This window comes from Bubalus kerabau, chromosome 8 (assembly GCF_029407905.1).
Source record: "Bubalus kerabau isolate K-KA32 ecotype Philippines breed swamp buffalo chromosome 8, PCC_UOA_SB_1v2, whole genome shotgun sequence".
NCBI lineage: Eukaryota > Metazoa > Chordata > Mammalia > Artiodactyla > Bovidae > Bubalus > Bubalus kerabau.
The window spans coordinates 95965048-95976636 of NC_073631.1; the positions used below are offsets into that span (position 1 = coordinate 95965048).

The window sequence follows — 11589 nt, forward strand, 5'->3', positions numbered from 1 at the left end:
GACTTAGCCAGTCCCTTTCTGATAGGCTGCTGTTCTATTTTTACCCCCAATCTTTTGTGCAAACAGCACTGAAGTGGTTGCCTCTTATATTCTATTGTTCTCATACAGAAGTTTGTCTGTAATGATCATTCTGAGAAGTGGAATTCTAGATTAAAGGGCATGTGCATTCTTTTATTTTTACAGGTGTTGTCAAATTGGTTTCCACAGAAAGTGTACCAATTTACACTCACCAGCTGTGCAGGTACCTGTTTTTTAAATGGACCCAGAATCATAAGATCAGATTTGTGAGGCTAAAGTAGTCTTAGTATGTACTCCTGTGTGGGTCAAGTCTGGAATCACTTCTTTTGAGGGCACTGGGGATAAGGACCCGCCTCATCAGGAGGTTTCCTTGGTTGGTAGTTATCAAGGAGAAAGAACCTGAAGTGGGTTCATTTTAGAACTCTGTCTACCCTTCCTTGGAATAGTGGGGACCAACTAAAGATGCTGGGCAAGATAATCATTTGTTCATTTATTCCTTCAGTCAACAAATATTTATTGAAAGCCTACAATGTGGAGCTAGATGCTAGGGTGGAATGAAAAAAAGAGACAAGATAGACCTTTTGTTGATGTTTTCAGGCTCTTGAGGAGTATAAGACATTAACACAAGTAAGAGTAAGGTAACAACAAACAGTGAGGAAAATGTATGTCATGCTACCAGAGTCTGTAGCAAGTATCTGAGGGTCAGCAAACAGTTCCCAGAGGAAACATGTTTGAATTGAGATATGAAATATGAATAAAAGACTAGCTAAAGAAGGACTTCCCTGGCAGTCCAGTGACTAAGACTCCTAGCTTCTAATGCAGTGAGCTCAGGTTTGAATGCTGCTTGGGGAACTAAGATCCCACATGCTGTGCTGTGCACCAAAAAATAAATAAGCTAATCGATTAAAATAGTTGATCAGCCTTTAAAAAAAGACTAGATAAAGGGAAGTCTCTTTTTCTTCTAGTGAAAAAAGCATGAAGTGAAAGTGAAGTCGCTCAGTCGTGTCCGACTCTTTGCGACCCCGTGGACTGTAGCCTACCAGGCTCCTCTGTCCATGGGATCCTCCAGGCAAGAATACTGGAGTGGGTTAGCATTTCCTTCTCCAGGGCATCTTCCCGACCCAGGGATCAAACACAGGTCTCCTGCATTGCAGGCAGACGCTTTAACCTCTGAGCCACCAGGGAAGCCCGAAAAAAGCATAGTTAACACATAAAGAAGAGGTAAAAATACCTACCTCACAGAGTTGTTATAAGAACTAACAAATAATTTCTGTGCTATATTTAGCAAAATTCTTGGCATGTCAGTTACTTGCAGAATGCTCTTTTTGTTTCCACTGTTTCATTCAGTCATGGGGGAATATTAAAATTCTAGATCCCAAAGCAAAGCATTGCCACCCTAGTTATGGTCTTATTTCAATTTCACTACCACCCAGTTCTCTCTCTTCCTCTATTTTTGGACTCCTATCCACTGCAGGACATCTATAATGTCCACCTTAGAAGCTAATTTCTGAGGCAGCTTTACAAATAGCTGAGAAAAGAAGAAAAGCAAAAGGCAAGGGAGAAAGGCAATGAATGCAGAGTTTCAGGGAATAGCAAGGAGAGATAAGAAAGCCCTATTAAGAGAACAATGCAAAGAGACAGAGGAAAACAATAGAATGAGAAAGACTAGAGATCTCTTCAAGAAAACTGGAGATATCAAGGGAACATTTCAAGCAAGGATGGGCACGATAAAGAACAGAAAAGGTAAGGGCCTAACAGAAGCAGAAGAGATTAAGAAGAGGTGGCAAGAATACACAGAAGAACTGTACAAAAAAGGTCTTAATGACCCAGATAACCACAATGGTGTGGTCTCACCCACAGCCAGATAACCTGGAGTGTAAAGTCAAGTGGGCCTTAGGAAGCATTATTATGAACAAAGCTAGTGGAGATGATGGAATTCCAGCTGAGCTATTTCAAATCCTAAAACATGATGCTGTTAAAAGTGCTGTACTCAATATGTCAGCAAATTTGGAAAACTCAGTAATGGCCACAATTTTCAACTCCAGTGCCAAAGAATGGCAATGGCAAAGAGTGTTCAAACTACTGTTCAACTGCTCTCATTTCGCATTCTAGTAAGGTAATGCTCAAAATCCTTCAAGCTAGGCCTTAGCAGTATGTGAACCATGAATGTCCAGATGTACAAGCTGGGTTTAGAAAAGGTAGAGGAATCAGAGATCAAATTGCTAACATTCAGTGGATCATAGAGAAAGCTAGGAAATTCCAGAAAAAAAATCTACTTTTGCTTCATTGACTGTACTAGAGCATTTGTATGGATAACAATAACCTGGAAAATTCTTAAAGAGATGGGAATACCATCTTACCTGCCTCCTGAGAAGCCTGTATGCAGGTCAAGAAGCAACAATTAGAACCAGACATGGAACAACTCACTGGTTCCAAATTGGGAAAGGAGTACGTCAAGGCTGTATATTGTCACCCTGCTTATTTAACTTCTACGCAGAGTACATCATGTGAAATGCCAGGCTGGATGAATCACAAACTGGAATCAAGATTGCTGGGAAATACTAACATCCTCAGATATGCAGATGAAACCACTGTAATGGTTGGAAATGAAGACGAACAAAAGAGCCTCCTGATAAAGGTGAAAGAGGAGAGTGAAAAAGCTGGCTTAAAACTCAGCATTCAAAAAACTGAGATAATGACATCTGGTCCCATCACTTCATAGCAAATAGAAGGAGAAAAAGTGGGAACAGTAGCAGAGTTTATTTTCTTCGGCTCCAAAATCACTGCAGATGGTGACTGCAGCCATGAAAATAAAAGACACTTGCTGGAGAAGGAAATGGCAACCCCCTCCAGTATTCTTGCCTGGAAAATCCCATGGACAGAGGAACCTGGCGGGCTACAGTCCATGGGGTCACAAAGAATCCGACACAACTTAGTGACTGAGCATGCACACGTATAACTGAATCACTCTTTTGTATACCAGAACCTAACACAAATTGTAAAGTAGCTACACTGCAATAAATGTAACAAGCAAATTTTAAAAAATGAATAAAGATGCTTGCTCCTTGGAAGGAAAGCTATGACAACCCTAGAGGGCATAGTAGAAAGCAGAGGCATCACTTTGCTGATAAAGGTTGATATAGTCAAATCTATGGTTTTTCTAGTAGTCATGCTTGGATGTGAGAGTCGGACCATGAAGAAAGCTAAGCGCCACAGAACTGATGTTTCTGAACTGTGGTACTGGAGAAGATTCTTGATAGTTCTTTGGACTGCAAGATCAAACCAGTCAATCTTAAAAGAAATCAACCCTGAATATTCATTGGAAGGACTGATGCTGAAGCTGAAGCTCTAATACTTTGGCCACTTGATGTGAAGAGCCAACTCACTGGAAAAGACACTAATGCTGGGAGATTGAAGGCAGGAGGAGAAGGGGGCAACCGAGGATGAGTGGTTGGACCACTGGCTCAATGGACATGAGTTTGAGCAAGCGCTGGGAGATAGTGAAGGACAGGGAAGCCTGGCATGCTGCAGTCCATGGGGTCGCAAAGAGTTGGACATGATTTAGTTACTGAACAAAAACAACAACAGAAGCTAATTAGATTAGTAAATACCATACATTTTGCCCTAATCTATACCAAGTACTTTACACCCATTATGTAATCTTCATAATAATCTTAGTAGGTACAAACTATTATTATTTCCATTTTAGAAATGAAGAGACTGAAGCAAGCAAAGCCCACGGACAATAGCTAGCAAATCGCAGAGCAGTATTCAAATTCAAGTTGGACTGATTTCTAACCACAACCTTACCCAGGCGCTGGGTTGCTAATTATCTTAAATCTTATTTACCCAGCAAGGTGACAAGCTTATTTTAGGACAAGAACTTGCCTTTCTCGTTTTAATAAAAAGAGCTAAGATTTATAGGTTAGAGCGTCTGCCTGCAATGCGGGAGATCTGGGTTCGATCCCTGGGTTGGGAAGATCCCCTGGAGAAGGAAATGGCAACCCACTCCAGTATTCTTGCCTGGAGAATCCCATGGACAGAGGAGCTTGGTGGGCTACAGTCCACGGGTTGCAAAGAGTCGGACACGACTGAGCACTTCACTTTCACATGACACATACTTTACATGTATTAGTTCAAATCCTCATAACTCTTTTATATATTATTTCCCTCATGTTACAGATTAGGAGATTAGGGCTCAAAAGGATTAACTAACTTGGCCTGCAGATACAACAGACAAGAATCTTGATATAGGTAGGCCCAGTACCTACCCAGAGATGAGGAGATGATGTAGAAGAATATTTGTAATTGATAAATGGGAAATCACAGGACTATATTCACCCAAACTCTGGTTTTCTGCATCTAGCGTGATGTTTGCACAGTGGCAGTAAATAGGGGAGAGGGAATTGTCAGAGAGCTGCCTATCTCTTCCTTCAAGCTCTATGAGAATAAACTTTTAGACTTGACAGTAAGCAGAGCCCAACGGGTTATTGTGGAATTCCTATGTTGCCTCACCGAACATAGGCAACTGTGACCAAAGTCACTGGGAGTTTTGTGGTAGAGAATACAGATAATTTTAACACTTACAGCACGTTTTCCATGTACCAGGCAGCATTCTCGGTCCTTCATGTGGTTTAACTCATTCAATTTCCAGGTAAGGACTGTTAACCTCCCATATCACAGCTGAGAAACTGAAGTGCCTAAAGGTTAAAGGATTTGCCCGAGGCCTTTAACTAGCAAGGGCGGGGGACACTCCTTAGCGTGGTTTCAGAGCTGGCGAGAGAGAAAGAGAAGTCGCTCAATCGTGTTCGACTCTTTGCAACCTGATGGACTGCAGCCTATCAGGCTCCTCTGTCCATGGGATTTTCCTTGCAAGAATACTGGAGTGGGCTGCCATTTCCTTCTCCAGGGGATCTTCCCGACCCAGGGAGCAAACCGGAGTCTCCGCAGTGCAGGCAGACGCTTTGTTGTCTGAGCTACCAGGGAACTCAGTTGGTAAAGAATCCGCCTGCAATGCAGAAGACTTGGGTTCGATTCCTGGGTCAGAAAGATCTGCTGGAAAAGGGATAGGCTACCCACTCCAGTATCACGATGGTGTGATCACTGACCTAGAGCCAGACATCCTGGAATGTGAAGTCAAGTGGGCCTTAGAAAGCATCACTACGAACAAAGCTAGTGGAGGTGATGGAATTCCAGTTGAGCTATTTCAAATCCTGAAAGATGATGCTGTGAAAGTGCTGCACTGAATATGCCCCCAAATTTGGAAAACTCAGCAGTGGCCACAGGACTGGAAAAGGTCAGTTTTCATTCCAATCCCAAAGAAAGGCAATGCCAAAGAATGCTCAAACTACCACACAATTGCACTCATCTCACATGCTAGTAAAGGAATGCTCAAAATTCTCCAAGCCAGACTTCAGCAATACGTGAACCGTAAACTTCCTGATGTTCAAGCTGGTTTTAGAAAAGGCAGAGGAACCAGAGACCAAATTGCGAACATCTGCTGGATCATGGAAAAAGCAAGAGAGTTCCAGAAAAACATCTATTTCTGCTTTATTGACTATGCCAAAGCCTTTGACTGTGTGGATCACAATAAACTGTGGAAAATTCTGAAAGAGATGGGAATCCCAGACCACCTGACTTGCCTCTTGAGAAATTTGTATGCAGGTCAGGAAGCAACAGTTAGAACTGGACATGGAACAACAGACTGGTTCCAAATAGGAAAAGGAGTACGTCAAGGCTGCATATTATCACCCTACTTATTTAACTTATATGCAGAGTACATCATGAGAAACGCTGGACTGGAAGAAGCACAAGCTGGAATCAAGATTGCCAGGAGAAATATCAATAACCTCAGATATGCAGATGACACCACCCTTATGGCAGAAAGTGAAGAGGAACTAAAAAGCCTCTTGATGAAGGTGAAAGAGGAGAGTGAAAAAGTTGGCTTAAAACTCAACATTCAGAAAACGAAGATCATGGCATCTGGTCCCATCACTTTATGGCAAATGGATGGGGAAACAGAGGAAACAGTGTCAGACTTTATTTTTTTTGGCTCCAAAATCACTGCAGATGGTGACTGCAGCCATGAAATTAAAAGACGCTTACTCCTTGCAAGAAAAGTTATGACCAACCTAGATAGCGTATTCAAAACAGAGACACAACTTTGCGAACAAAGGCTCATCTAGTCAAGGCTATGGTTTTTCCTGTGGTCATGTATGGATGTGAGAGTTGGACTGTGAAGAAAGCTGAGTGCCGAAGAATTGATGCTTTTGAACTGTGGTGTTGGAGAAGACTCTTGAGAGTCCCTTGGACTGCAAGGAGATCCAACCAGTCCATTCTGAAGGAGATCAGCCCTGGGATTTCTTTGGAAGGAATGATGCTAAAGCTGAAACTCCAGTACTTTGGCCACCTCATGCGAAGAGTTGACTCATTGGAAAAGACTCTGATGCTGGGCTGGATTGGGGGCAGGAGGAGAAGGGGACGACAGAGGATGAGATGGCTGGATGGCATCACCGACTTGATGGACGTGAGTCTGAGTGAACCCCAGGAGTTGGTGATGGACAGGGAGGCCTGGTGTGCTGCGATTCATGGGGTCGCAAAGAGTCGGACACGACTGAGCGACTGAACTGAACTGAACTGAACCCACTCCAGTATTCTTGGGTTTCCCTTGTGGCTCAGCTGGTTAAGAATCTGCCCACAAAGCGGGAGACCCAGGTTCGATTCCTGGGTTGGGAAGATCCCCTGGAGAAAGAAAAGGCTACCTACTCCAGTATTCTGGCCTGGAGAATTCCATGGACTGTATAGTTCATGGGGTCGCAAAAGAGTTGGACATGACCAGAAAAGGTATATATACTAAAACATTTGAGGGCTTCCCTCATAGCTTAGAGCTGGAGCCCCTCCTGAATAACAGTGCAAGAGAAGAGTCACTTGAGTCCAGCGAAAATAGAGACGAAACTGTAGTTTAATGAAGAACCAAAAATTCCTGCAAGCTGAGTAGAAAAGTTAATTTCTCTGTGCCTGCCTGCCTGCCAGCACGTCTTCCATCTCCAACTTTCCTCCTTCTCGGCGGCCTTTCCCGCCCCTCCTCCTCTGACAGCAGACGGAGCCGGGATAGTAGGTGAAAGGTCGCAGCGGGGTTTGGCAACTCCGGGTTGGTCCCGTCTCTTTTCCGCTGAGCCGGCGGAGCCGAGGGAGCTCCTGGATTGTCGCTCGTCCAGTCCAGGCAAGCGGAGCCGACAGTCCTAAAGCTCCGGGGACCTGCTAGAGTCACCAACTTGGAGCTTTGCCCCCTCACCTCCCCACGAGGAAGGCAGCGAAACCACCCACGGCCTTCCTTCCACGGCGTGGACATTCCCTCCCCAGGGGCCTCCCCACTCCCAGCGTGTCCCCAGCAATTTATTTCTCGAGATCAGCCATTGGGTGCCCTCACGACACCCAGTGACTTGGGGGGGGGCAGGGATGAGGTTTGGGAGCACCCTGGGAGGGTGGTGCTTAATGAGGTTTCCTCAGCCCCCAATCTAGGAGCTAGCCTGTAGGAGCTTCCCTCGTAGCTCAGTCGGTAAAGAATCTGCCTGCAATGCATAAGACCCAGGTTCGATTCCTGGGTCAGGAAGCTCCCCTGGAGAAGGAAATGGCAACCCGCTCGAGTGTTTTTGCCTGGTGAATTCCATAGATAGAGGAGCCTGGCTGGCTACAGTCCACGGCGTCGCAAGAGTCGGACACGGCTTAGGGACTAAACCACCACCTAGACTGTGACCTCCTAGGACTTTCGTTCATCCTCAGACTTCGTTCCGTGGCCACATTGTACACGAGGAAACTGACATCCAGTGCCTGCCAAGGAACTCGGTCACATGCTCAGACACCAGGGCCAGGTGTGTATTCCACATTTTGGTACAAACTCTCATGAAAGGCAGGGTTTATGATGTAAAAAGACGCCATTCCAGAGATACCAATGGCAAAGATAACTCGGAATAGGGACTGGGGGGCGGGGGGGGGGGGGAGGCGTTTGGAATCCTGTTACCTCTAGGAAGTGAAACAATGTCAACTTTTCAGTTCCTGAATGAAGGAAACGGGCAGTACGGTGGGGGGTGGGTGAAGCGAGGGCCTGAGGCCCTCTGACAGTCTGTGCTTTGCTGAAATCTGCGGCGAAGAATGCATCCCCAGCCGCCCGCCGGACCTCATCCCGCGCAGTCTGAGAGCCCTTGGATTGCACCAACTTAGGTGTGTTTTCCATCTACTTGGTATGCGGGAATAATGACTTTCTAATTCCCTCAAACGTTTCCTGCAGCTAAAAAAGGCAGTTAAAGTTAATATACATGCCTGGTGCCATGTCCACCTCAGTGACTCAGTCGCACAGCGTTTATTTCCAGAAACAGCCCTGACCGAAGCTGCTGAGAACTGCCTGGGACCCCAGACCGCCCTCGCCTAGGGGCGGGGCCGCGAGCTTACGTCAGGGCTCCAGTGCGCGCGCGCGGGCTCCCGGCCGCACCGCGGGTATAAATGGGCAGTGTGGCCCTGGCTGCGCTTTTAGCTGCAGAGGGGCGTCTGGGTTGACGTCTCGTGGGTCGACTTTCTTTCCGACTCCGCGCGACCCGTTATTACAGCAAGCGGGCCGCTCCTGGCCCTTCCTCCTGGAGGTGAGCGGCTTTGTAGGCTTCCCGGCTCCCCGCCCCCATCCCCAGGGCTGCGTGCCCCGCGGGTCTCCTGGCGTTCCCCCGCCTGGGACTGCGCTGTGGAGAGCGTCCCTTCTCGTCCCCACCTGGGGCCCCACTCAGCCACCCTGCCCAGCTTTCTCCAGGGGTGGCCCTAACTAGGATCCGTGTGCCCACCCCATGCCGTGCCCATCCAGAGCACACCGAGCATCTCCTTCCTGTTGCTTGTAGGAACTGCCCGTTTTCTTGCCTGTCCCCCCCTAGACTGGAAGGCGCATGAGGGCCGAGTTCGTGTCTGCAGGGCCTCGAGTGGCCTTAGTGCCATCCGGGGTGCCTAACAAGTTGTGGGTGTTCAGGGCGTACTTGTTAAATAAGTGAACTTGATATATTTTATTCCGTTAGGATTAGACTTTTTAAAAAGTTTATGATTAATTCACACCTGACTGAGATGTGATGGAGATTTCCAGGCAGGTTGCTTTTGCTTTCTCAAGGACATGTTCTTATATTCCTGCAATCGACCCCCCTACCCCCTGCACCCTTCCCCCCCAAAAAAAGAACTGGGTTTTTACATCAGGAAGGTTTGTGGTCCCTGGACTGTGGAACAGGGATTCTCTATACCTGAAAGCAGAAGTAAAAGTTTTAAGGAATGCTCTTGAATTAGTCCAAAAAGCTGAGTCGTTCCACAGCTGGTGGGAGCCATGGCATTTACAGTGTAAATTTACTTGGAGATTCTGCCCTGGCCCCTGCCTCCCTGACTGGCTGGCCACCTGCTTAGCTCCAGGGTCAAGGTCAGAGGCAGGCATATCCCGGAAGGCTGGAGATTAACCTCGGCTCTCTCTTCTCAGGATCCAGAGGCCTTTCAGAAGCAGAAGTCAGCTCTGTTGTTCTACAAAGGAGTGGAATCCTTGAAGCCATGAAGCATATATTGAACCTCTATCTCTTAGGTGGGGTGTTGACGCTGCTCTCCATCTTCATTGGACTGATGGAGTCCCTGGAGGCCTGCTGGAGAGCCTGTCTCCTGGGAGCTCCTGGGCCACCAGAGGTCAGCTTGCCAACACAGAGCCCCCAAGGGCCTTCCAGACCATCCATCCAGAGGGGTGTGATAAGACCTCCTTCCACCGGTTATAACCTTGGAACAGTGTCCAAAATACCGCCAGCTCTACCGGTTCCTGGGCAGGCAAGCTCCACATCAGTGTTATCAGAAAACTAACTGTTACTAGGCCCTCGAAGAACCTCATCTGGATACTCCTTGTCCTGGAAAAAGCCTGTTTAATCACAGATCTTAGTGGGTGGCCTGTGGCTGTGGAATGGAGTGATCTCACTCTCCTCCCCAGTCTGCCCTATGCTTGGCTGTCCTGGGCAGCCTGGCTTTGTCTTCTTTTAGATGAGGACTTGTGCTGGAACTTCAGCTGTTGGGAGATGGTCTTAGTTTCAATCCTACTTTCTAAGCATCTGCCAAGAATTCTTTTGGACTTGGGTGTCTTATAGTCAATTTACTTGGTATTCAGCTTTTTTCCCATGAGAGCTCTTCTGTGTGCAGATAACAGTTAAGAGTTGTGTGGGTTGGCTGTAGGAAGGGGGAAGGTGGAGTCTTCTGTGTCCCATTCTCATTTTTACATTTTTTAAAGTTCTTCCTCCAACATAGCGAATATGTGTGTGTGTGTATTGGTCTGAAGTGGACAGGGGAATGATAGCACCTGCTTGGGACAAGGGCATTTTGGCCACCTTGTGGCTTAAATAAGTTTTTCTAATGAAATAAGGTTGAATGTATATTTCCACTCTGTGTCTTGTTGACTCCTGCCCTTGAAATTAGTGATAGGGAAGAGTTTTAATGCGCACCTCTGAGGTTTCACATCTTAAAGCATAGGAGCAGAAAAGTATGTAAAGCACTTTGTTTAAAACATAAGGTAAATAAACCTTTGAACGTGGAGGCAGGTGCACTTGGGGCTGCCCTGTATCAACCAGTTGTCCCAGCCTGCTGCTAAGTCACTTCAGTCGTGTCTGACTCTGTGCGACCCCATAGACGGCAGCCCACCAGGCTTCCCCCGTCCCTGGGATTCTCCAGGCAAGAACACTGGAGTGGGTTGCCATTTCCTTCTCCAGTGCATGAAAGTGAAAAGTGAAAGGGAAGTCGCTCAGTTGTGTCCGACTCTTCGTGACCCCATGGACTGCAGCCCACCATGCTCCTCCATCCATGGGATTTTCCAGGCAAGAGTACTGGAGTGGGGTGCCATCGCCTTCTCCGTGTCCCAGCCTAGGCCAAGGCTATTAGAGTTTTCTCTTGACTCTATCCATCTCTAAAGAAAAAAATGATCCTTTCTGACAATCCTTCAGCTGCAGTCCCTGGAGAAGACTTGAGTCCAGTAGGCGTTTTTTCTCTGTGTTCTTATCTACTCAATTCTGATTGTTCTCCAGGTCAGCTGGTGAAATGTCTGTGCTTCACTGATGATTGTTTCTGCTCTCCCAGACCTAACAGCTTGGACTTTCCAGAAAAATGGAGATTTTTTTTTCCTTGAATTCCCTCCTTCATCCCCACTCAATAATGAAGCATATTCATTCCTCTGCGTATGGTAATTAACACACTCATCTTGGTGCACACACCCTTTTGTATATGGTGAGTCTGATTTACTTTTGTTAAAGGGTAAGAATGGTGCATGGTGTCCTCTGCTAAACCAGTTTTACTTTCTGAGTGTTCTTTGTTTTTGGCTGTGCTGGGTCTTGGCAGCTGTGCGGGCTCCTTGACGAGAGTGGGGGCTGCTCTCTAGTCGCAGTGCTTGGACTTCTCATACTGCAGTGGCTTCTCTTTTTGGGGAGCACAGGTTTTAGGGCACGTGGGCTTCAGTAGTTGCGGCTCCCAGGCTCTAGATCACACGCTCAATAGTTCTGTGGGCTTAGTTGCTCCTCAGCATGTGGGGTCTTC

The 11589-nt window shown here is 46.8% G+C and overlaps 1 protein-coding gene across 1 annotated transcript; it reads left to right on the forward strand.

Moving 5' to 3' along the window:
- The first annotated feature begins 8540 nt into the window (after positions 1-8540).
- HILPDA (hypoxia inducible lipid droplet associated) lies at positions 8541-10599 on the forward strand. The gene is given in 4 exon segments (XM_055590859.1): positions 8541-8654; positions 9515-9661; positions 9664-9732; positions 9735-10599. Coding segments are annotated over 3 exon segments (186 nt in total). The 5' UTR covers positions 8541-8654; positions 9515-9582; the 3' UTR covers positions 9773-10599.
- The last annotated feature ends 990 nt before the right edge of the window (positions 10600-11589 follow it).